This window comes from Schistocerca americana, chromosome 4, assembly GCF_021461395.2.
Source record: "Schistocerca americana isolate TAMUIC-IGC-003095 chromosome 4, iqSchAmer2.1, whole genome shotgun sequence".
Classification (NCBI taxonomy): domain Eukaryota; kingdom Metazoa; phylum Arthropoda; class Insecta; order Orthoptera; family Acrididae; genus Schistocerca; species Schistocerca americana.
In genome coordinates, this window is record NC_060122.1 from 610,563,614 (window position 1) to 610,591,490 (window position 27,877).

A 27,877-nucleotide genomic window follows, 5' to 3' on the forward strand; every position below is an offset into this window, starting at 1 on the left:
GATGTCCGATTTGCTTTTCGTTTTTTCCTTTTTTTTCCACGGTCATTTACGATTTTAAAACCTCTTTTTTTATTCACGATTTCTTCCACATTTTCAACCTCTTTTCTTCTCTCTTATTTTCCTTCTCTTTTTTATTAACCACTACAACTGGCGACGTGACAGGACGCAATTTTCGGATGTGTCGTTTTTGAGCAAATTTGAAACTTTAATTTGTATTTTTTCCCAACAGAGAATATCCAAAAATCCTGAACTTTAAAGGGTAACTAAAACACCAACTTTATTGTACCTAAGAAAATGATCATGCAACAATATTGTAAAGAATTTTTGTAACTAATTCAATCTGTTTTCCTTTACATGGGCATATATTGATGCAAAACTCATTTTGAGACCTTTTGGTGATTATCCGATGGAGATGTATTAAGAAAATCCATATTTTGACGAATACGATTTACGCAGAAGTGATTGACCAGCCGCTGCAGGACAGAAAATTTAATGGTAAGTCACACAATTATGTTTCATTCAAGCATTCAATAGCCAACTGCAGAATCCATTTTTCCCTTTCCACACATCCTGTAGTTTTCTTCTAGATGTTTCCAAAATTATCTCTCTCTATTGTATTTTGTGGTAATTATAGTATTGTTGTAGCTGCATATGAAGATCGTGAATTTGTCTGCCACACAGTCATTTGTTACGAAAAATTTTGTCCACCCTGCTGCATCTTTCTCAACCATTGTTTGCAATAGAGCAATCATTTACATTGACGAGAAAATATTTCAACCTAAATTTGAGTCAAATCTTTATTAGTTAGACTCATATTATTCCCTTTTGACTTACGATTATACATCCTATTACAATGGAACGTGGTAAGGTAGAGATAGTTTCGGCAGATGAGTTAAGTGAAGTAGATTCATCTTTCAACCAACAAGAAAGTCCGCGTTTCCCTCCATGGACGAGTTCACAGATCAATGCAATGATTTTGCCTCAAACTCGCAACATTTGTGATAATACACAGATGGCGACTTTAAATGACGAAATGTGGAATGGACGCGAGACTAGGCCGTCAGCGCTATTGTTAACATCAATGTCAGAACCGAATATGAGACAAATTCAGCAATGTGACACAAATCGGACACAGGAAACTGACAAACTGGACCGACTATTAGAGTTATTTGCAGACATGAAACGAGACGTTAGTCAGAAAATTGACATATTAAACCATACTATGACCGAAAATTTTGAACGGACGACAAAACAGATGACAGAATTAAATAACACCACTCAACAGCTCAGCCAGCGATTTGAGACATTGTCCGATCGAGTCACTAAACAGGAAGAAACTTTGGTTACATTCACACATGAAACAAAAAACAATATCACCCGATGTGAGAATCAGTTAACTCAAATAGTTAATGTGCAGCAGGAAGTGAACACTCGTGTGGAAGAGTTAGCTCAGGCCCACACTTCAGCTAGCTCCACCCAAGAAAAGCTGACTGAAGAAGTGAGAAATATTACCCAACAGCTTACAATGGTAGTTCTTGAACAAACCCACCTCAAAGAAAAGATAGAAGAATTAGAAGATCGAGCGGACCTCGCATCACTAAACAACGACACCAACATGGGCGAAAGAATTGTACACGAATGTAAATTGTGTGACGACTATCTGGACAAAAAACTTGAAACAATTACACAGGATATACTTTCAAAAGCAAAGACACATGTTAAAGACGAGACAAAACACATAGAAGACGAAGTGACAAAATTACGAGACAATGTTGTGCCGTGTTTGGTGATTGGTGCAAACGCACCGTCAGGGAACGACAAAACAGCTAAAACCATGGCTAATGACACAGACAGAACACCTATTGTGGAATCACCTATTTCCAATCAAAATTACAATGTGCCGCCTTCTTTTCCACCAAACGAGCAATATTACGATACGACACCTAGAGTAGCAAGTGACACAAACTACGTCAATACAGTTATGCCAACCGGCATGGCCGATGATACGTTTGTAAGACATAGGCATTTCCAGACATTTTCTAGTGAGGACAAGCACAAAGTCCACCCTATTGTGTTTATTAGATCATTTGACGGTGTTTTTCCACGTAGTTGGTCACAAGTCGATAAAATCAGATACGTCACCAATCTCGTGAGAGGACGAGCAGCTAAGTGGGGTGCCGCTATGAAACGGCGGTGCCTTACGTTTGAACAGTTCGAACAAGCCTTCTTGGACGAATTCTGGTCCGAGAATGAGCAACAGAGTCTAAGGAGATAAGTGTGCAACCCCGAGACCTATGACCCTAAAAAAGAGACATTAAGACAATACTTTGAGAGATACCTAGACAAGACACTGTACTGGTCCAAACCAGCCGACTTGCCAGCGATAATTGACACTTTAAAGAGCCACTTACCCTTTCCATACAGAGACAGAGTAATAGGAGTACCGGAGAATGACATTAAGAGTTTTTTAAACTTCTTAGATCAAATGGACGTAGTTTACAGAGGCGATTCATGCCATTCAAATTTTACTCACATTACTAACCAAAATCAGCACCCACCCCAAAGGAACCGTAGTGACGGTGGTTGGTGGAACCATCCGTCCGCGCCGCGACACAATACGATGCCTGCGCGCGAAACAAATTCAAATGGAAACGTGTATGACAGTAGGAACAACCGCAGAAATTCGTGGAATAATAATAACAACAATAATAATCACCCATATCAAAATGGTAACCACAAGCAAAATGAAAATTACAGACAGTACAACAACAACAACAACAATAGGAGACGTGAGAATAACCGGTACAACCCGGGCTACTTTGACAGGAACATGACATATAACAGACATAATTACCACCAAAACAATAACAATCCCAACAATCACCGACAGAATATGTGGAACACACAAAATTCACGCATGACAAATCATAACCCTCCACGGAATCCACCGCCGTTCCCCAGTACAGTTATGCACTCCCCGCCACGAAGTAGCAATAACAATTGCGGCGCGCCATCAGCTGACGCGTGGGTGCCAACCGGCCGGAATGTAAACATAGTGGAGCTGGTCAATGAACTCGGCCAAACACAGCAGACGACGGAAAACAGTCGACGACCGAGCTAAGCGCTCGTGCTTCGGTCGTGAGGTGTTGTAAGAGCGCAACGGCTGAGACGGTTTGTTTCCTCAGGTACGATGACAAAATGACAGCAGAACAGGAATTAACCGACGAGATAAACATTAAATCAGACAGTTGTGTTAAAGAATTCATACAAGCTACGGCATGGGTTAAGTTTAACGATTATGATGTACAAATTTTATTCGATACTGGTGCTGCTGCAAGTGTGATGTCAACCGCATTCTGTAATGAATTGAAACAAATTATAAACATACCTACATTACCTGTACAGAATTGCCACGTGGTTAGTGCCACAGGTACTAAATCTAAGAACATACGCATGCAAGCCCTTGTTAACTTCACATTTTCCAATACACAGTTCAAGTGTAATTTTCTGATTGTAGACCTGCTTATCGTACACTGCATCCTAGGGATGGATTTTTTTAATGAACACAAAGCAATCATAGATTTAAGTAATGGCATATGTCAATTATCCGTAGGAGAACAACTAATTAATGTTGAACTTAACAAGACGATTGAACCACGACAAAAACATTACGAAGTAAGTCAATTTCAATTGGTATATCCTACCATAGTTAGTGTATGTAATTTAACACTTGTAGATTCAGACTATCGGGAGATTGAGCAGGATTTATTATATTCAGGTCCTTTCAGAATAGCAAGCATACCTCACCCAGGTTGTTACTCCCTAGAATACCCGTTATCTCACAAGCCGAGGGGGCTGCATCCCCACAGACATTTGAAACCCTTTGTGCACTAAAACAACATAATATAATGACAACTAATTTGAACATGAGCAAGTTGCTGTGAAAACGAGATCATAAATATTTGTATTGAATACACGAACATTAAGTTATACAGCCTATACGAACATTCATTTATGGAAATTATATACTGCAGTTACACTTGTATACATAATTATGAAGAGAATGTAAACCAAGGTGAGTACACTTACTGAATGAGAAAAGATATTCATATAGGAATGAGATCTACACAGGTTACATTTGTTGTTAATTGTAAATTATAAGGTGAATCAACAATTAGTTAGTTATTTCAAGACACTCTAATGACAGGAGATAATAGCTATTGTGATCAGTAATGACATAGGTATGTAGCAGAATGAATGAGGATGTAAGAATGAATGATCAGTATGAATGAGTTAATATTTAAGTTAATATAAGAAGCTAAGTTACTGTGAAGTAGTTGATGGAGACAAGAGATTATTTGAGGAAAATATTATTGGAGTTTTATGAGAATGGAAGTGCCAAATGGCCCCACGTATGTGATATATTAATGTTTGATGAGGAATATGTTTAATGTATAAGGATATATATATTATGATGAATATGTGAGTAAGGAATGAGTGAGAATGTTTTGGTAATATTGTGCTACATAGAGAAGTGAGTAACAGTCTACATCTTTAAGATTACATAAGAATTTCAGTTTGAAAGAAAACATTTGTGATGAGTTAGAACACGTGAGTACAAGGCGTTAAAGGTGAATCTATTTACAGTGCCCTCGAAAATGAACGAATGCAAGAAAAGCAGAGTGAACTTAATGATGATTACAGCTGTGGAAAGAAGTGTAATAAGAATGTGACTCGGAAACACATAAGCTTTAATTTATTTCAAAGTGTAACTTAGTAACCTTTCGTTAAGTTTTGTTAAGCCATTGTGTGAAAGAAAACATTTATAGTTCGTGTTCAGACAGGAGAATGATATTTTAAGGAACTTAAGTTGGAAGAAATATAGTTTTTACACAGCCCTCATGTGAATACATTTATATAAAATTTTTTTTTTACGAAAGTGAAATTTAGTGCCATGTTAGCCTTTATTATACTTACATATGAGAGGAAACCCTGAGGAAGCAAAAGATAGGAGAGTTATTAAGGCTATTTTTGCGACTCGTACAACACCTCCACTTAAGCGAACAGATGACAAGATTACATCTATGTTGAAGACAACATTTGACTTTTCAGGCTATGCAAGGTAAGTGCAAAGGAGAAGTGACCACCTGTGCAGCCGACGTCGAGCAACGGACACTGAGAAAGAGACATTTTACTGTCAATTATAAGACTACGTTCTTTATTTATGTTTTATAAAAAGAAATGATATATATATATATACAACATACATAATGTTTTTAACCTTCATTAAAGTAGAAGAAAGTTAATGGTTGAACTCTTGAGAGGAAATCTGATATGTCATTATATAATACACATTATGAGAGAGACAATCCCTGAGATACATTTTCCATTTGCATAGACGGTATCCACAAGAAGTGGAGATATTGAGGAAGTACTGAGCAGATATGGGATTCACTCATGCAAGGATTTGTTAAGGTATAACACACTACGTCATATGAACAATCACAACACAAACAGAGAATCTTTCATGATGTTACACTACACAGACTTGACGTAAGGACACTTATATTTACCCATGATTTGGTAAATTGTAAGCACCTCCTTTCACACACCCCTTGAAGGTGATGCAAACGTTATAATGTATTATGTTCTCTTTTTTTATGTATTAGCTGTAGGATTTGGTAGTTTTTAGGTAGTGAATAGTTTCTTCCAGTCTATCTTTCTTTCTTTCTTTCTCCATTATCCTACCACCTCCTGCAGCTGGGTATTGTTTGTTTATGGAATGTATGAATATACTGTGTGACAGTAAACTTTCAGGTATGAATAAAAAGACATGAAGAAAACTGAGTATGGCATTACAAGCCTGGTCAACCACTAGCCAAGATATGGAATCAAAAGAAAGAGATAAATAATAAATGAAGGAAAGCCCGTGCTTTAAATGTTAAGTGTGATATCCCTTGGCACGCCCAAACCTGAATAAAAAAATAAAAAAAATTAATACCCCAATAAAAGAAAGCCAATGGGACTTAGTATAATTTTTTAGTGTAAATATTCCACATGCAGATTCTTGTAAATTTATATGTATTTGTATATGTATTAAAACTTTGCATATTGTCAACATATTTTGAAATGTGACCACGAAATGTAAGCTTTCAGAATTAACGATGTAAACATGCTTGGACAAAGTGAACTTTGTTAAAATGTAAATATGGCAAAAAAGTGTTGCAAACTGTGTTAAACTGTGAACGTTATAAACGACGAATTTTGTGTTATTTGTGAAACTTATGGTGCATAAACCAAATAACTGTTTGTAAATCGATATAAACTGCAATTTACTTCGACGATAATGAGGATTTTCACACTGAAATTGAACGTTTGTTGGCGAGTGTATACAACGTGATGATACACCTACCTTTGCGAACATAGACGCCGTTGTTCCTGACCGGCCTTCAGATGCTTTGGAGACAATAAACTCAGCACCTGTCGTAGGCAATGTGGAGGCTAAAAACTGCATGGAGCATATATGCCCCGGGAACAATAGTCATGAAAACGCACAAGGACCTGGAGTGTTATGTCGTAACAGAAGACATAGACATTGCTTCAGATCACGCACATGCTCAATCTTATGGTGTCACCGGACTTAACACGCCATTTATGCTGGAATAACAACTTGTAATGAACGCTATGTGAGAGTGCATACTGTTCAAGACTGTCATAACACAGCGATTTTGAAACTGCCGCACGCGAAATTCAGTGATGCTACTGCGCGTGCGCGAAGACTACGTGCTGCCAGAGATGCATTGGGAAGCCAACGCTGGGAGCACACAACATTAACTGCGTTGGCGAGCAGCTTGTTCAAACTGTATGTAAATATATATATTAATTGTGTACAAAGGATCCAAACTGTAATAATTGTATTTAGTATATAGGTTTAGAAAGTAAGTGTTGGGAAAGATTATACCCTATGGATGCACGTGGCCTTTCCAATGAAAATATGCATATATTGACTTTTAGGTTTGCTAGCCTGCCACGCTAAATGTTTTAGCGTGACAGTCGAGGGGGCGATGTAGCGGGACTTTGAATTTAGCCGCGCTACACTCGTTCCCTCAGATAAAAAATAACCCGTCGCAGCGGTATGAGCGCTCGACGGCAGAGAAACTACTAAAATTGTAACTCTTTTTTGTTTTCTTTCGTTTTCTTAATTGTCTCTTGATAGCCGAAGCTGAAGGCAGACGTGATCTGATTAAGACGAAAAAAACTTATTAATGTGTAGACATTGTGGAAGTTGTTATGAAATTCGGAGGATGGAGAGAAGCAACTAAAATAAATTGCATTTATTTTTCTTCTCTTTTTTATTAACCACTACACCCTCGACTCTTATAACTGCCATCTGGTTTCTGTACAAATTGTAAATAGCCTTTCGCTCCCTGTTTTTTACCCCTGCCACCTTCAGAATTTGAAAGAGAGTATTCCAGTCAACATTGTCAAAAGACCCGGAGGCTCGAGTTATCACCTGAAAGAGAAGTGTGCTCACCGCAAGCCTCTACAAGTCGTGGCCGCGGAACCGCCCCCTGAGTCTGGTCGCAGAGTCGGTAGGCTATTTATTACTAGTTCAGCGCTATGTAATGGGACAGCTGAAAGCTAGTCTCTGTTGACGCGCCACCCGCTAAATGTCCACGAGAAACATTAAAGAAAGCTAGTCAGGCAAGGCTGGCAATGGCAAGGAACCCGTTTCTGAAGAAGAGAAATTTGTTAACATCGAATATAGATTTAAGTGTCAGGAAGTCGTTTCTGAAAGTATTTGTATGGAGTGCAGCCATATATGGAAGTGAAACGTGTACGATAAATAGTTCGGACAAGAAGAGAATAGAAGCTTTCGAAATGTGGTGCTACAGAAGGATGGCTCTGAGCACTATGGGACTCAACTGCTGAGGTCATGAGTCCCCTAGAACTTAGAACTAGTTAAACCTAACTAACCTAAGGATATCACAAACATCCATGCCCGAGGCAGGATTCGAATCTGCGACCGTACCGGGCTTGCGGTTCCAGACTGCAGCGCCTACAGAAGGATGCTGAAGATTAAATGTGTAGATCACATAACTAATGAGGAGGTATTGAATAGAATAGGGGAGAAGAGGAGTTTGTGGCACAACTTGACTAGCAGAAGAGATCGGTTGGTAGGACATATTTTAAGGCATCAAGGGATTACCAATTTAGTATTGGGGGGCAGCGTGGGGGGTAAAAATCGTAGAGGGAGACCAAGAGATGAATACACTAAACAGATTCAGAAGGATGTAGGTTGCAGTAGGTACTGGGAGATGAAGAAGCTTACACAGGATAGAGTAGCATGGAGAGCTGCATCAAACCAGTCTCTGGACTGAAGACCACAACAACAACAACAACAAGTCACGCAAGGGAACGCCTGATGTAGCACTTCTGACGACTGCCTACATCACAGATTTGGCGCAAATAAAGTAGGAAGCCATCTTTTGCCCATTCTAAAAGCAATAAGGGGATCTCGAATAAGGCGACGTATTCATTTCCATTAATTTTATAAAATACTTGCAAACAGTCGTGCGCATTTTGCAACTGAACAAAATTATGTAAAATATTTTTTTATCCAAGAAACCGCAGGCGCAACCTACCCGATGCGCAAAGTGCAGGATATTTCACAACGTTTTGAAGATTTCAAATTTGAATAACACACATACCAATCGCGAAAAATAGTCGAATATTTTACACTTATTCGAGTTTACTTGTGAAATATTACATCGGACAATGACGACCATTCGCGGTCAAACAATACTCGAGGCCTATCACCCAGTTTTTGAACATATCTTTCGTAACTGTTGGAGGAATTCAGGAAATTTCATAGCGAATTCTATCTTGCAACTGTTGCAAGCTTCTTGGCCGGTTGGAGTCCACTCTCGCCTTCGAATAACGCCACAGGTGAAAGTATGGTAGGTTAAATCAAGCGGGCGAAGAGACCATTAGACACAAGCGCTATTGGAAGTTATGCGGTTACCAAACGCTTCACGGAGAACTTCAAAGTCTTGTTGAATGTGTGACATATTGCGACGTCTTGTTGGAACGTTTTCGTAACGAACGACAAGAGCCCTGCCAGGCACTGAATCCCAAATTGCAGAGCAGTCATTTAGATGTAGATGAAGTCACCGCGACTTATGATGGTTCCTGGACATTACAAAATGTTAGACATGGTTCTTGATGGTGTCTGTCATTGCCACGGACGGCAGTGTTTGTTCTGCAATGTGGTTCCATACTGGTCAAAGGGTGGTAAGGAGTTCTTGTTGTGAGGCATTCCAGTCTTCCACCAGCGTAGTTGACTACTGCAGGATCGTCGTCGTTGTATGAGGATGTGCTGCATGCAACACGTGTCCCCAACGCGTCTCACCCGTGCTCAGTGGGGTTTAGGTCGGAGGAACGGTCAGGGCAGTCCATTCGCCGAATATCCTCCCGTTCTTAGAGCTCCTCCACCTGCCCTGTTCAGTGCGGCTGCGCATTGCCGTCCATAAAAATGAAGTCAGGGCCGGATGTAGCCCTGAAAACATGCATACGGCAAAGGAACACAGTGTCACAATACTCGTAACATTGACCGGTGAGTATACAGTGTTGGATGGTATGGAGGTCAGTACGTGCATGCAACATTGTGATCCCTCACACCATAACGCCTGGACCACCAAAACCATCACTTTCTATAATGTTGGACGTAGCCTCATATGGGAATAATAATGCACACAAGAACATGATTGTTTTCGTTGTCCAGATGTTATGGTGCAGGGAGGCTTAGCGTTACATGGTCCTACTGATTTCCAGATGTTTGAACGTGGAACACTCACCAAATAACTTTATTGTGAAACAGCGCTACTTCCCCACGCGCGTCTTTTGAGAGCTGCATACTTCATTTTTGTGGTTGGTAATTCGAGCCTGCATCGAATTGCGCAGTTGGAGGAGCTGTTGGAACGAGAGGGTATTCCGCGAATGGACTGGCTGCTCGTTCCCCCGACTTAAATTTCATCAGCACGTATGGGATGCGTTGGGCACGTTGTGGCACGTCCACATGCACCGACGACGTCCATCAGTTGTCAACCAAGCTCATGGAGCCATGGGACGCCTTGCCACAAGACCTTCTTACCACCCTTATGACAGCGTGGGAGCATGTTGCAAAGCACGCACTACCACCCGTGGTGATCACACATCTAACTGAGAAACATGTCCCATCACAAATCGCGGTGACGTCAGTGTCATTATTAAAAGGAAGGTGAGTCGTGCTTGGGTAGCTCAGATAGTAGAGCACTTGCCCGCGAAAAGCAAAGGTCCCGAGTTCGAGTCTCGGTCCGGCACACAGTTTTAATATGCCAGGAAGTTACATATCAGCGCACACTCCGCTGCAGAGTGAAAATCTCATTCTAGTGTCATTTTTGTCTTTGAACAGAAGAGTCATTTCTGCTCGCCTCATTTGTTTCGGTTACGTTCTGTACTATATTGTAAAAGTTCTTTCTGTGTATGTTCCATCTTTCATCGAGCTGTGTCAGTGACATATCATGCGGGAGTCACTTTCGTTCTTAAGTTTTGCATACAAGTTCATTTGGGGCCAGCTGAAAATGCTCTTGTCGGAACACAAAAAATGCGAATGTGTTCCTGTATATTTAAATTACTTTGACTGACAAGTGGGGTACCAGGTGCCTCATTCTACCAGCACCTATACAAATTTTCTCAAACATTTTGGCATGCGAACTTATTCGCGCTATTTTTAACATATAACACACCTAAAACTCCCACAAGCTCCCCTAACTGTAACTCACTCGCACCCACTAGTCCATCGCTGTGTCATTCATAACCATCCACTTCCAGTTTCCCTTTCTCACTCACTCATTCAGCCTAACACATTGTCGGTATCTCTTTGTGTCTCTCTGTCATTGTCTCGTGTGTTACAACCACAGTCCCCTTCGTTCTGTGCTACTACTACAGTCTCTCCTCACTGTCTCCCTCTTGCTCTCTCTTTCTCTTCTCACTGTCACTATCTCTCTCTCTTCCTCATTGTCATTGTCATATATTCTCTCTCTCATTATTACTAGCTTTCACTCATTTACATTTTCTCTTTCACTTTCTCTTTATTCCTCCCCTCCTGGCGTTTTCATCTTCACTCTTTTTCAGGCACTGTTCTATCACTGTCAACTATGTTCCATTACCACTGCGTCCCTCTCTTTATCTCACACTGCCATGTTCTTCTTCGCTCTTTCTGTAAGAGGATAACTGTCTGCTAACTTCCAGTATTTATCACTTTTTGTCTCTTTTCCACTGCCATCCTTCTTCTCTCTCAGCATAAAAAGCGCGAATATGTTCGCATGCCGAAATTTTTGGGAAAATTTTTAACGGTGCTGAGAAAGGTAGAATGGGGCTAGTGGAACCCCACTTTCAAATCGAAGTCTTTTAAATAAAAACAGCAACACATTCGCATTTTTCCGCTGGTTCCTTCTTTTCCCTGCTGCAGCAGGACCTATATAACTCGCATGCAAAGTAATGTATTGGTCAGTGAAATTTGCATAGTTTACTTACGTGAAATGGAAATAAGGCAAAACTAATTTTACATATCAGACCGGATTTTACGTGCAAAATTTTTTTGCATGTGCTTCCGTACTACAACATAGGGTTCCCAGATGATAAGGGGGACAGTTTACAGCATATTTCTCCGTGCTACGACACTTTTTAAACTACGTTTTCACCTCACACAGGATTTTACGTCGGTATTTGACGTGTACAAGTAGTGTAACTTTGAACCACTATATCTCCGAAATGGATAAAGATGTCAAGAAAATTTTCAATGTCTTTCAAGCCCGGAATCTTACAATACATCGTAAAAATTACAGCCGTTTTCTGTGCACAGCCGTCTCGGAATCCGCGGCTGGGTTTTGGTCCGCTGATGACGGCGAAAATATAGTAAAATTAACCTTTTTTATGGGTTCTTCCGATGGATCTCCATGAACTAATGGTGCCTCCATAAGTCCCATCAAGCCCACCCCACACCATGTCAAATGCAAAAGGAACCAACCCATTTTCTACATTTGCCTAAGCAGGAGGAAGTGTGTAATATTCATACTCTGACCCTGTACCGTAGAATAGCGACACTAAGACGATGTTCTGTTTGGTATACGAACAATCTCTAGCCCAAGGGCTATCAAATGGCTCTGAGCACTATGGGACTTAACTTCCGAGGTCATCAGTCCCCTAGATCTTAGAACTACTTAAACCTAACTAACTTAAGGACATCACACAGAGCCATGCCCGAGGTAGGATTCGAACCTGCGACCGTAGCAGTCGCGCGGTTCCAGAATGTAGCGCATAGAACCACTCGGCCACCTCGGCCGGCTCCCCAAGGGCTACCCAAAACGCTTTCAGTTTACCTTCTCTATCACCAACAGAACCCGAGGTATGAGCACCGGATAATCCCATTTTCATACGCGGCGTTTTGGAACATATTAGGAACGCATGCTGTTGCAGGCATACCGATTACAGAACGACCGACCATCCGTCTCGATGTATGACGTAGCCCCCTTCTCACCCTGCCCTCCCAGGCGCGGTCAAAAATGATATGTTAATCACTATCGAAATGGTTCAAATGGCTCTGACCACTATGGTCTATGGGACATAACATCTGAGTTCATCAGTCCCCTAGAACTTAGAACTACTTAAACCTAAGTAACCTAAGGTCATCACACACATCTATGCCCAAGGAAGGATTCGAACCTACGCGGTTCCAGACTGAAGCGTCTAGAACCGCTCAGCCACAGCGGCCGGCTAATCATTATCGTCTAGAGATAAGGGCCCAGTTGTGAATCCCAGAGAACATATTGTTTTAAGCACTCTCCAAGTTTCCCGATAGCATACGCTGCACTGCAGAAGAAACATTTTGGAAAGCTTACCTGCTGGGGTGCCGCGAGCAAGTTGGTATTGCCGGGTTTCCTGCGCAATGCCGCTTCCGCCAACTTCTTGGAGGGCAGCGACGATCTGTACGTGGTCGGCTGCAAAACTGTCGTCCTAGGATCAGGTGTGAAGGCCTCGAGATGCTGGTCGACGTAGGCACTCACGTCCTCTCCGGGGAATGCCTGAGGCTGAGGCTGAGGTTGGTGTCTGGTGGGGGGCGCGGGCTGGCGGCCGGCGTCGAAGCCCCCGGGCCTCACCTGCGGCTGCGGGGGCCGCAGCTGCGGGGGCGGCTGCTGGCTGGCCTCGAAGCTCTGCAGCAGGCGGAGGCGGCCGGGCTCCCGTGGGGCGGGGGCGGGCAGGCTGGGCTGGCGGCTGGGGTCCCTCTGGAAGCTGCTGGGCTCCCGCGGGGGTGTCAGGTAGCCGGGTGGGCCGGCCGCCGAAAACCCGCCGGGGCTAAGCGTGATGTGGTCCAGGAAGGAGGGCGCGCGCTGCGGCGGCACCAGCGACGCCGAGAATTCGTGCGGCTGCGGCTGCGTCTGGAACGGCTGCTGGAACACCTGTGGACACACACACTGGCGTGGAGACAACACTTCAACTGCGCGCTATGCTCAAAAGCCTCATACAACTCTATCCAATTGGACATCACGACACCCTCACAGTAAAGTACACGGAGGAGACAAAATTCATTCGATAGCAATATGCACTTATACAGACGGGTAATATTACGCACACGACGTAAAAAGGACTGTGCATTGGCGGAGCTGTCATTTGTGCTCGGGTGATCCACTTGAAAAAGTTTCCTACGATGGTAATTAACAGACTTTGAACGCAGAGTGGTAGCTGGAGCTAGACGTATGGGACATTCCATTTCGTAAATCACTAGGGAAATCAGTGTTCTCAGATCCACAGTGACAAAAGTGTGCCGAGAATACCAAATTCTATATCTATATCTACATCAATACTGTGGTGTCACCGCCAGACACCACACTTGCTAGGTGGTAGTTTTAAATCGGCCGCGGTCCAGTCGGTCGCCACTGTCAGTGATCGCAGACCGAGCGCCACCACAAGGCAGGTCTCGAGATACGGACTAGCACTCGCCCCAGTTGTACGGACGACTTTGCTAGCGACTACACGGACGAAGACTCGCTCATTTGCAGAGCAGCTAGTTAGAATAGCCTTCAGCTAAGTCCATGGCTACGACCTAGCAAGGCGCCATTAGCATTACATTGCATTTATCTAGAGAGAGTCTCACTTGCATCATCAAGAACGCTGTATACAAATGATGGATTAAAGTTGAGTATTCCAGCAGCTACGTACTTTTCTTTATAGCATTCATTACGTATCCTGTTTCAGACCTAACGCCCGCCTGCTGGAGTTAGCGCGTGCATCTTGGCCGCCTCTTTCTATTAGTGTACGTAGTGTTGGCAAGTCTGCCGACACTACACATACTCCGCAAGATACCTGACGGCGTGTAGCGGAGGGTACCTTGAGTACCTCTATCGGTTCTCCCTTCTATTCCAGTCGCGTATTGTTCGTGGAAGGAAAGATTGTCGGTATGCCTCTGTGTGGGCTCTAATCTCTCTGATTTTATCCTCATGGTCTCTTCGCGAGATATACGTAGGAGGGAGCAATACACTGCTTGACTCCTCGGTGAAGGTATGTTCTCGAAACTCCAAAAAAAACCCGTACCGGATCAGGTATTAACTCTCGCCACGGACAACACAGTGGCCGACGACCTTCACTTAACGACAGAGAGCAGCGGCGTTTGCGTAGAGTTCTCAGTGCTAATAGACAAGCAACACTGCATGCAGTAACCGCAGAAACCAGTGTGACACGTACGACGAAGTATCTGTTACGGCAGTGCGGCGAAATTTGGCGTTAATGGGCTATGGCAGCAGACGATCGACGCGAGTGCCTTTACTAACAGCACGACACCGCCTGCAGCGCCTCTCCTGGGCTCGTAACCATATAGTTTGGACCCTAGACGACTGGAAAACCCTGGTCTGGTCAGATGAGTCCCAATTTCAGTTCGTAAGACTGATGGTAGGGTTCGAGTGTGGCTCAGACCCCACGATGTCATGGAGTCAAGTTGTTAACAAGGCACTGTGTAAGCTGGTGGTGGTTGCATAATGTGGTGAAGTCCATTACGTGGATTTCAGTAGCTTCCTTGATGATTATATCCAAGAAGAAATATGTGGATGCCAGAACTCGAACGTTATCATTGTCCATTGATATCAATGCAATGTCTGACCGCTGGAAATTTATCAGGCTGTTGGAACAGCGTTCTGATACAGGCAGACAAATTAGTGGTAGCTGCACTTCAAAGAACTTTGAACTGTGACTGACGCCCGAACAACAGGGACTTACATGCATTGAAGATAGAAAATAGTGCACTGAGAATGGCTAGCTACAAGCCAAAATGTGGATTTGCGTAATAAAATCTAAAAAAGAACCACTGATTGCTGCACTCTATAATTTATGTCACATAACAGTCACTGAGTGCACCCACTTTCCGAATGGAAGGCAACATGAGGTTCTTAAATCACTTGATTGCTGGACTCTCAACTTCTGAACCGCCAGGAATTTGAAGGTTTCAGGCTGCTAATGCTTTGCGTATGACAACTGCCATTAATAATAATAATTTAGAATAGCAAAGATATTCGTAATGTTTTTGTTTTTCCCGTTGGTACTCCTGCTGCTGAGGATTTATTTATCGATTGTCACTGTTTCTTTTTGAATTTACATTTTTTCATTTGGTGACAGTGAGTGGACCCTTGGACGCTAGAAGTGCCAAGTGAAGAAATCGGTGTATTTCCGACATATTCTTCTGTATGAGTTCAGTAGTGGGGTGACAGCAGCAGAGGAAGACACCAACATTTGCGCCGTTAATGGGGGCTATTTCATTGGACATAGCACGGCTAGAAAATGGTTTTCTCGTTCTAAGAAGGATCGCTTTTGACATTAGTGACTTTTCACGTTCAAGAAGATCTTCGGGGTTTGATGAAGATCGTTTAAACGCATTAATCCATAATGATCCACGCCAGTGTTCTCGAAAACTGGCAAATGTGATGAATTGTGATCACTCCACTATCGTGCAACATTTACATGCATTGGGGAAGGTTCAAAAATTGGGTGTATGGATACAGCGTGCTCTAGATCAAAATCACAAATATCAGTGAGTGGACATATGTGCATCTACTGGCGACGATAATGGCGTCTTTATGCTAAAGTAAGGAAAATAAAGGTATGGTTGAGCCGAAACAGAGGAGCAACTATTCTCACAAAGACCTGCGCGCATGTTATTAATGAGGTGGGACAGCCACGGTGTGGTATACTACGAATTGCTTCCCCGAGGTGTAATAATCACTGCTGACTTTTACTACCTACAACTGAGACGCCTTGCAGACGCAATGCAAGAACTACGACCAGGAAGACTGCGTTAAGTGATGCTACTTCACGGTAATACCCACCCGCATTCGACTAGACCGACAAAAAATACTACACATGAGTTGATTTGGGAAGTCATTCTGCACCCAATTTGTGTCCTCAGATTTTCACCTTTTCCGCTCTTTATCGAACAACGTTCAAGGAACTTCTTTTGGGCGGCCGGGGTGGCCGAGCGGTTCTTGGCGCTACAGTCTGGAACCGCACGACCGATACGGTCGCAGGCTCGAATCCTGCCTTGGGCATGCATGTGTGTGATGTCCTTAGTTTAGTTAGGTTTAAGTAGTTCTAAGTTCTAGGGGACTGATGACCTCAGAAGTTAAGTCCCATAGTGCTCAGAGCCATTTGAACCTTTTTTTTGAACTTCTTTCCCGGATGAAAACGCGCTTCGAACATGGATCGACGAGTTCTTCATCTCAAAACTACGTGATTTCTGCAGTGGAGGAATCGAAAAGATTCTCCAGCATTGGCAAGCTGTTGTAAATAGTGAAGGAGAATATATCATTGGTGACAAAAGTCTCTGTTATTAACCTTATGGAAAAACGCTACGAACTTATGCATCAACCCAATAATAATGCTGTGTAGGTCCTACAGCTGGGTGGTAGCCATTGTATAGTTACTGTTACGCAGTGCTATCGATTAGCTTGTTTATCCTTTGCTAAGAGAATAATGAGGCAATTTATGGCCCATTGTGGGAACTATCTACAACTCGGAGAAGGCATTTTAACGAGATATTTTAGATTATGTCATGTAGATATCTCAGTTTTAGTATCAAAGATGCATGGTACAAAGTAGAAAATGTGTGTATAGTGGGTGGAATATCTGACAAAGAAGACGTTCATACATTTGTTTCACAATCTTGGTTTGATGCCAGCATTTGCAAATAAATGTTACTGTCAGTAACTTATGTTCTAATCAGTATTACAATCTTACGAAATAGTGATGATAATAATGATATTTTAAAAATAATTTTGTTTCGTGACCGAAACACAATCAAAGTCTTTCGTTTTTACGCCTCAAGTGGTGATTACCCCCCCCCCCCCCCCCCCCCAGACTAGGAACAACTGGTCTAGATGAAAGCCTCAATACATCGTTCCATGCACTGCCATCAAGGAAAGTGATGATTGTTGAACTCAATTTGACAGAGAACTTGGCAGAAACACTTTTGTTGGGGCTGATTTCGATGTCGCAGGTTGCACCGAATCGTGTCGACAGCGTTCAGGGCAATCTCCGCGGCCGACACCCTAGGCGCGCTGTTGGTGCAGCGAGAGTACAATATGGGTCCCAGCACGGAGCCTCGCGGAATCCAGGCCACAGCATTCCTGGCCGCGCTAACATGCTTACCGCGAATCGGGAGTAGCTGCGTGCCACTAGCGTCAGGAGCGGATCAATTGGCGACCCCTATCCGTGATGTGCTCCGAGCGGTTTTTGCATTTTTAACGAAGTACTCGTTTCAGTCTTACTCATGTTTTTAAGAAGTTTATAAGCAAGCTACATGTGCGTTAGAGCATTTCGGATTATTAATGTCGCGCCATTTCTCAAATACAGCTTGGATAGTTAGACCCTTAAGACGACGGCTTTATAATGCGATAAAACAGTCGTGAAATAGCTCCTAATATCGCGTCGGACATACTTTTCCCCGGCGTAGTGCGAAAGCTCGACGTGGCATCGACTCACAAGTCGCTGGAAGTTTCCTGCAGAAATACTAACCTCAGTGTATGCTACACAGCAACATCCCACAGTTCCAACAACATAGACGGCGACTGGGACTCCTGTCAGCCACCAAGTTAAGGGAACCTGCCGACCCTGAAACGAATTTTGAAGGAACGACCTACGGCTTTACACGAACTGACTCGTAAAAGTTGTTGTTTTTCTGAATTTTTCAGCCTTGTGTCACACTAATAGTGCCATAACCGGCATGAACTCCTTACCAAGTCATCATCAGTTAGTATGTTTAAAAATAAAGCAAAAGGGGGTTATTGAAATACTATGAAACTAAATTACAAAATCAAAATAACCTCCACACACAATGCACTTTTGTTAACGTTACGGAGTAGGTTGTCAAAGTACAGCTGAAGAAGCCAGGAGAGGCCTCAAACATGCAGTATTGGACTGTGATTGTTGCAACAGAAGGCTATAGTTGGCTAAATGACAGTAAAAATTGATACATTTGAAATCGAAAATTCAAGAAAGAAAAATTCACAACATACGAGGGATCGGAAAAATCCACGAAGGCTTAATTGCCGTATTAGAAAGTTGCTATGGATGCAAACAGAGCGTCATGAGAGATTTAAGCAAAGACAAAACCCTAGCTTGCAAACAAAAGGTGAACGGAACCGAAAGTGAGCGTGATGAAAGCATAGAGAGAAGCGTTCAATAAATTTGGAAGTAAACTTTTGCCGACTCACTAACTAAAAGCGCCGGCCGCTTTGGTCGAGCGGTTCTAGGCGCTTCAGTCCGGAACCACGCAGCTGCCACGGTCGTAGGTTCGAATCCTGCCTTGGTCATGGATGTGTGTGATGTCCTTAGGTTGCCGACCGGGGTGGCCGAGAGGTCCTAGGCGCTACAGTCTGGAACCGCGCGACTGCTACGGTCGCAGGTTCGAATCCTGCCTCGGATATGGATGTGTGTGATGTCCTTAGGTTAGTTAGGTTTAAGTAGTTCTAAGTTCTAGGGGACTGATGACCTCAGAAGTTATCCCATAGTGATCAGAGCCATTTCAACCTTCTTCGGTGCACTTTCGCCAGCCTTTGTTATTGATTTTAGTGCCGTTTTGACTCTGGTGTGTGATGATGGATTAAGGGTTAATCGATAGTAACATATCGGTGCAAAATGTCTTGCGGATTGGGAATAAACAACACCAGACATTGTGTTGAAATGTTGTGCCGAATGTGCTTTTGGTCGGCTATTAGCAATCGCGGCACACATCTCGCACACAGCTTCTTCATAGCCAATTCTCCGTGCAGGATGTTATGCACTCGTCAGCCGAGATGCCTACAGTCTCACGAATTTTTATTCGGCGGTGTCGCATTACCATAACGTGGATTCTGTCAATGATTTTCTTTGTGACGAACTCAACTGGACAGTCGAAGCGCGCTTCGTCTTCGGTGCTTGTCCGACCACGTTTAAATCCATTGATACAAAAGTAAATGGTCCTCAGTGATGATACAGAGCCCGCGTCAACTTCATCCAACATTGTTTTGTTTTCTGCACCAGTCCAACCCTTCAAATAAAAATGTTTAATGACACCACGAGACTCCATTTTCTCCAGTTTCAACCGCAGCCCACATACTGACCAATTCAGACGTCTGTCTACAATGCACTGTACTCTATACATTGTTGAAATTCTTTATACGATTTTTGGAATAATCATGCTCGCCAACTTGAAGGTGCAACAACAGTGTTCCATTCTTTCATGGAAATTTATCAGGCTTATCAAATCACCATCATGTATTATCGCGAAATAGGAGAGATAGCGCCACAGACATGATACGTGAATTGGAGTGGCAATCACTAAAACAAAGGCGTTTTTCGGTGCGACGGGATCTTCTCATAAAATTTCAATGACAAGTTTTCTGCTCCGATTGCGAAAACATTGTTAGCACCCACCTACATAGGGAGACATAATCATCACAATAAAATAAATCAGGGAGCGCACAGAAAAATTTAAGTGTTCGCTTTTTCCGCGCGCCTTCGAGAGTGGAACGGTAGAGAGACAGCTTGAGGGTGGTTCACTGAATCCTCTTCCAGGCAATTTATTGTGAATAGCAGAGTAATCACGCAAACGTAGACGGAACGAGAGCGTTGTGGAGTTGCGTACCAGAACAGCAGAGGCACACACTACAAGAGAGACGTTGTGTACTGAATTTCCGTGAGAGTAGGTTCCGGGAAGACCAGGTCAACATACTACTTCCTCCTACATGCGACTCGCAAAATCCAAGAAATTAGAGCTAATACAGAGGTTTAACGATAATCAGTCTTCATACGGGGATCTGATTGTGGTACCAGAAATACCTTGCGCCACACGCCGTGAGGTGACTTGTGCAGCATAGCTATAGATGTACATACAGTCATAAATTTATAATTATCACCTCAAAAAATAAAGTTAATACATACTTTTTTGTTTGCTTTTTTTCAGGTACTGTCTGCAGTCCACGTGCCATAGTCTCCTAGCATGCCGCCAGAGATCAAAACAAAATGGGGCTGCCAACTGATGAAGTGGAGATAGACAGCGCCATTTTGTTTTCATCTGTGGCGGCATGCTGGGAGACTGTGGGGCACGGATTTCATTGTGGTCCAGGACCGCAGACAGGTACCCGCAAAGAATCAAAAAAATAATTACGTAACTTTATTTTTTTGGGCTGACAATTATAACTTTACAATTACCTCAAGTACATTTTCAAACCTATTTTTTCGAGGTCGTAATTAATTCTTTTTGAATACTTATCGTAAAACTATTTTCATAGTGGAAAATAGTAAAAAAAACGTATTTGGTGATGAAATAAGCTAGACGTCAGTTGCAGCAGGATAGAAAACGTCCACCTAAAGGTGTGATCCAAGAATGCTTGAATGCTCACACATGGTCCTGTGTGTACACTAACCAGCCAATATCGGAGAACTGATAAATTAAGCTACTATCAGGCAAGTGCAAGCCGGCAGAAGATGGAACTACAACAAAGGAAAATCAGAAAAGTTTTCAAAGCAAATCGGAAAACACTTTCGAACATGTGTACACTGATGAGCCGATACATTACGACCACCTGGTTAATAACTTGTTTGTCCGCCTTTGGAACGAAATGCATCACTGAGTCCGTCCTTCAGGGATCTGACAGTTTGTTGGTAGGTTTGTGGAGGTATGTGGCATTACATATCTATGCATAGGTCACGTAATTCGTGTAAATAACGGTCCGCTGATTTTCGTACGCGGTGACGGCGCCCAATGGCGACCCAGATGGGTCCGACATCAACGTGAGATCACTACAACGCTCCTCAAACCACTGTAGCACGTTCTGGCTCCGGGACACGCACATTTATACAGCTGAAAGACGACATCGCCGCGGCTAAGACATCAAGCGTGAAGGGATACAGGTGGTTCGTAGCTGTCAGTGTATCTTCGACTACTACCATAGGTCCCATGCAAGTGTAGGAAAATGTCTCCCACAGCGTAATACTGTTGCCACCAGCCAGTGTTCGTGGCGTGCACCATGTTTCGAGCTGCCGTTCACCTCGATGACGGCGTTAGTGGAGACGACCATCGACTTAGTGAAGCAAAAACTTGATTTGTCCAAAGAGCCGACACGTTTCCATTAATGGACTGTCGAATCCCTATGGCCCTGTGCCACAACTACAATCGTAATTGGCCGTGCGGTTCTAAGCGCGTCAGTCCGGAACCGCGGGACTGCTACGGTCGCAGGTTCGAATCCTGCCTCAGGCATGGATGTGTGTGATGTCCTTAGGTTAGTTAGGTTTAAGTAGTTCTAAGTTCTAGGGGACTGATGACCTCAGTAGTTAAGTCTCATAGTGCTCAGAGCCATTTTTTTTTTTTTTTTTTTTTTTTTTTTGCAATCGTAATTGACGGTGTCGTTGGGTCAACATATGAACACGTACGGCTGATTCACTGTGGAGTTCCATGTTCAATAAACGACGATGAACGGTATGAACCGAAACACTTATGCGTGCACCAGCATTCTGCTCTTTCGGCAGGGATGCCACAGGTCACCATCTATCCTACTTTACAAAACAGGCAAATAGTGGACGTGCAGCCATTTAGCACCGAGTTTCACTGTTCTATCTCATTCCGTAGATGTTCACGACAGTAGCACGTGAGATTCGACCAGCCTCACCGTTTTCGAGATACTCGTTCAAGGGCTCTGCATAATAATAGTCTGCACTTTGTCAAAATCGCTTATCTCAATAGTTTCCACTTTTGCAGGCGATACTTTCACTAGGGTAATCCCTCGTTCGCGTCTGCTCCTCTTGCATACTTTTGCTACCGCGTCACGTGCTCGCAACACCAGGCAGCATCCAATGTCGCCTTGGGCAGTGGTCATAATGCGTTGGCTGACAAGTGTATGTTCTGCTTGGACTATTATTACACTACATACATTTCGACCAAGTTGGGAAGACATACTTTCTTATGGTAAGAGTAATACTGCTGCGCAGAAATAATACGGATAACTAATAAGAAGGGAATATGCGGTGGAGAATGTATGATGAAAGAAAAATTTAAGGCTTTCTCTATTACTCGCTACAACTTTCAGTTTGCAAACTAAAAGATTGTGAATCAAACTGTAACTCTTTTAGTTATCTCTGTTGAAAATGAATAAACACTACGATATTTATTGACAGTTTTCGTTGTTTTTAAATCATTAGAGCCTTCGTGAACTCCAGGTACGTACAAGCAATAAATTATTTACTGTTATGTATTGACTGTGACAGAACCAGTTATGAAATGGACATACTGTTATCGCTTGGAACGATGTAATAAATTCTTATTTATGGACGATGGTTTGTGGCCTTGTAGGCTGAGTGGTGCTGGTAGTAGAATTAAAAGTGTTCTGCACAATGAATTCACACAGCTAAGTGGGTCTGCAACGTTAAGAGATTGTAAGCACAACAACCCAACAACAAGTTAAAACACAATTCATTAATTCATTTACTCATTGTTTCTGTAGATTTAATGAAACAGGGGAACTTTAAGGGATGTAGAATGAAACAAGGTAGTTAGCCATCTAAATTAATTTTGTGTATTACTAAGAAGGTTGCTACTTTGAAGAAAGCCACTGTCTCAGTTTTATCATGCAGCAGCTGTTGATATGCCACAAATCCTTCTAAAATCAGTGTGTGTGTGTGTGTGTGTGTTTGGGATCTCCTCTGAAACCCCTTGATCGATTTCAACCAAATTTGGCATAGAAACATCAGGTATCCAGAGTATCACCACTGTAGAGTTTATAACCTCCTACCTCCAATAAGAATGGAAATATTGGCAAAAACGTGTTTTTCCAACTCTTGGCATATAGACTGCCTTGCAACTCAGTCCTGTTGTTTGTGAACGGTATCAACCTGCCAAATCAACGTGCTTTGTAGGGCAGCCGACATGTCAGGGGCAAGAAATGATTTTTCTGGACCCTGAAATGTAGGCTGCTCTACATGAAGGTGTGTTGCATTGAAATAGTATCAGCTTACTTTATGGGCCCATTTCGCAAGGCAGTCTGTATGTCAAGGGCAAAAAAATGATTTTTGAGCCCCCAATTTGTAGCCAGCCCTGCAGGACAGGCATGGTGTGGAAATTGTGTTCGCTTGCTTTATTTAACTGTACTGGTGGTGCTACATGTGCCAAATAGCATGGCTGGGGACAGGTTGAGGTGGATAGAGGAGGGGATGGCCATAGTGAGAAGAATAGGAAATAGCCAGAGAGAGGGGAGTAGTGGGAGATGGATGAGACAGGTGATATGGACATGAACAGTGTGATGAGCAGGAGGATATGGTCAGAGGGAGGGGGAGTAAGTTATGGTCAGAGAGAGGGGGTAGAGGAAATGTGCAAATGCATGGGGAGTATGAGATGTTTTCAATATGTCTATCAAATGCATTCATGGGCGAAGCCACAGAAAAAGTTACTACATTAAAATTTATTTGATTTCATTCTTGTTTTTCAAAGAAAATATTTTTACATCATTAAAGTGTGAGTGCTGTTTAGAACACATCAAGATCTGTCATACACCTTTATAAGAAAAGCTGGTGCTTGTCTTACAACTAACAGAAACTTTAAAACCCTTAATTTAGATATTCACATAATTTATAGAAAGAGTGATTATCAGGGCATGTTTTCAACTTTCTTTTGAAAAAGTAGGGATTCTCAATTCCTTGCTGTATGTTACACAAGAGCTTTTTGAATGTCTTACCACCAGAGTACATAACCCCTTTCTGAATCTTGTACAACGAGGCAAGTCTACATAAAAATTATTTTTGTGTCTTGTGATTGTTTGTATCACAGTTCAGTGTAAACTAATTCATCAAGCTGTTTAGGTCTTCATGTCAACACAATGGGAGATACTGCTAAGGGCATAACACACAGGAGATTCTTCATGAGTTTATACATGTTTTGGCGACATTTTAATTTGTTATCCAGCTGGACCTCAAGGAATTTTACATACTGTGCTTCATTCAGTGTATGGTCTTAATGACTGCTTATGATTTTAAAGGGTGATTACTGCCTCTTTGAAAGTGCATATCTGAGTATCTGTGAGGTTAAGACTTTACTGTCAGCTGAGAACCATTTGTAGGCGTGTTCAACTGTCATCTGAACTGTGACTGTTAGGGTTGAGTGTGGAAACTTGTGTCATCAGCAGACATTACAGATTTTTGAACTGTCCTTTAAATTCATGGGCTGGTCATTTATGTAGGTTAGAAACGAGAATTTGCCCAGCAACGATTATGTTATGTTCTCCCATTCTGAAACTATTTTCATGTCCTGAATACAGTTTGTTAATGAGACTCCTCTGCATTCCAGTATGGAGGTAAGATTTCATCGATATAGGATGGATACCATAAGATGTTAGTTTGCCAAGCAGAATATGATCCTATCAAGCTAGCACAAGGTTTCAAAATTCTACTTCAAACATCACTACAACCAGCGGGATTACTACATTTTAATACCCTAATGAATTTTGTAATATCCTTAGAGTATGTATATTTTAAACTGATGTCTGTTGCGGTGCATGCAAGCTCTGCACAAAAAACACTAACGTATCTATATTTGGCTGTTTATTACTGGTTCCAGTGTTTGCAGCCTCTGATAAGTAATAGTCATTGAATTTGGTGACCAACGGTTTGAAAGTATCACCATTTCCGTCAGAGCTACACTGCTGGCCATTAAAATTGCTACACTACGAAGATGACGCGCTACAGACGCGAAATTTAACCGATAGGAAGAAGATGATGTGATATGCAAATGATTAGCTTTTCAGAGCATTCACACAAGGTTGGCGCCGGTGGCGACACCTACAACGTGCTGACATGAGGAAAGTTTCCAACCGCTTTCTCATATACAGACAGCAGTTGATCGCCGTTGCCTGGTGAAACGTTGTTGTGATGCCTCGTGTAAGCAGGAGAAATGCATACCATCACGTTTCCGACTTTGATGAAGGTAGGATTGTAGCCTATCGCGATTGCGGTTTATTGTATCGCGATATCGCTGCTCGCGTTGGTCGAGATCCAATGATTGTTAGCAGAATATGGAATCGGTGGGTTCAGGAGGGTAATACGGAACGCCGTGCTGGATCCCAACGGCCTCGTATCTCTAGCATTCGAGATGACAGGCATCTTATCCGCATGGCTGTAACGGATCGTACAGCCGCGTCTCGATCCCTGAGTCAACAGATGGGGACGTTTGCAAGACAACAACCATCTGCACGAACAGTTCGACGACGTTTGCAGCAGCACGGACTATCAACCTGGCGTCCATGGCTGCGGTTACCCTTGACGCTGCATCACAGACAGGTGCACCTGCGATGGTGTACACAACGACGAACCTGGGTGCACGAATGGCAAAACGTCATTTTTTAGGATGAATCCAGGCTCTGTTTACAGCATCATGATGGTCGCATCCGTGTTTGGCGGCATCGCGGTGAACGCACATCAGAAGCGTGTATTTGTCATCGCCATACTGGCGTATGACCCGGCGTGATGGTATGGGGTGCCATTGGTTACACATCTCCGTCACGTCTTGTTCGCATTGACGGCACTTTGAACAGTGGACGTTACATTTCAGATGTGTTACGACCCATGGCTCTGCCCTTCATTCGATCCCTGCGAAACCCTACATTTCAGCAGGATAATGCATGACAGCATGTTGCAGGTCCTGTACGGGCCTTTCTGGATACAGAAAATGTTCGACTGCTGCCCTGGCAAGCACATTCTCCAGATCTCTCACCAATTGAAAACGTGTGGTCAATGAAGGCCGAGCAACTGGCTCGTCACAATACGCCAGTCACTACTCTTGATGAACTGTGGTATCGTGTTGAAGCTGCATGGGCAGCTTGCTGTATCTGTACACGCCATCCAAGCTCTGTTTGACTCAATGCCCAGGCGTATCAAGGCCGTTATTACGGCCAGAGGTGGTTGTTCTGGGTACTGATTTCTCAGGATCTATGCACCCAAATTGCGTGAAAATGTGATCACATGTCAGTTCTAGTATAATATATTTGTCCAATGAATACCCGTTTATCACCTGCATTTCTTCTTTGTGTAGCAATTTTAATGGCCAGTAGTGTATTTTCTGGAGGATTAATTTCATTTAGATTAAAGGTTTTGTTTGTTATTTCTTTAATAGTGTTCCAAATAGTTTTTACGTTATTCTTAGAAAGTTTTATTTTTTGAGCACAACAAAAGAGTATTACTTTTTTAATGGCAGCAGAGGGTTGGACAATACTGGTAGTAATGGAGGGCAAAGGTTGACTACTTCTTGTTCTATGATTTATGTAGAGTAAAGACAGTAGATGATTAGGCAGAATAACGATTATTAATCTACGGATGCCACCACGCCTAGAGAACGATATGAGTTTAGAGATACCTCGTGTACTAATATTCTTATGCTGCTGAACTTACTTATGAATACATATTCGTTCTGTGATCACAGTACACGCTGTATCGCTGTCAGAAACCAAACTCACTGATTGGAGGGATTACAGTGCGGTGACAAAAGTCATTGGATAGCAATATGCGCATATACAGAAGGCAGTAGTATCGCGTACACAAGATATATAAGGGTATTGTATTGGCGGAGCTGTCGTTTGTACTCAGGTGATTCATGTGAAAAGTTTTCCGACGCCATTGTGGCAGCACGCCGGGAATTAAGACATTTTGAACGTGGAATGGTAGTTGGAGCTAAATGCATGAGACATTTCTTTTCTGAAATCGTTGGGGAATTCAATATTCCGAGATCCACATTGTCAAGAATGCGCCGAGAATACCAAAGTTGAGACATTTCCTTTCACCACGGACATGCCAGTGACCGGACGGTCTTTACTTAACGGCCGAGAGCAGCGTCGTTTGCGTAAAGATGTCATTGCTAACAGACAAGCAACACTGAGTGAAATAACCGTAGAAATCAATGTGGGACGTACGACGAACATATCCCTTTGGGCTGAGAGGCGAAATTCGGCGTTAATGGGCTACGGCAGCAGACGACCGACGGTAGTGCTTTTGTAACAGCACGGCTTCGGTTGCAGAGGCTCTCCTGGGCTCGTGACCATACCGGTTGGACCCTAGATGGCTGGCAAGCCGTCACCTTGTCAGATGAGTCCCTATTTCATTTAGTAAGAGCTGTGGGTTCGAGCGTGGCGTAGATCCCACGGAGCCGTGGGACCAAGTTGTCAACAAGGCAATGTGCAAGCTTATGGGCTGTGTTTGCACAGAACGGACAGGGGCCCCTCTGATCTAGCGGAACCGATCACTGACGGGAAATGGTTATGTTCGGCTACTTGGAGACCGC

The 27,877-nt window shown here is 43.0% G+C and overlaps 1 protein-coding gene across 1 annotated transcript in view; it reads right to left on the reverse strand.

Annotated features, from left to right (window-relative positions):
- The window catches only part of LOC124613650 (mucin-2-like), a 160,026-nt gene that overhangs the window by 58,944 nt on the left and 73,205 nt on the right, over window positions 1–27,877 (reverse strand). The window contains exon 4 of the mRNA XM_047142364.1: window positions 12,942–13,499. Coding sequence (XP_046998320.1) covers window positions 12,942–13,499 — 558 coding nt within the window. The remainder of the gene's footprint in view (window positions 1–12,941; window positions 13,500–27,877) is intronic.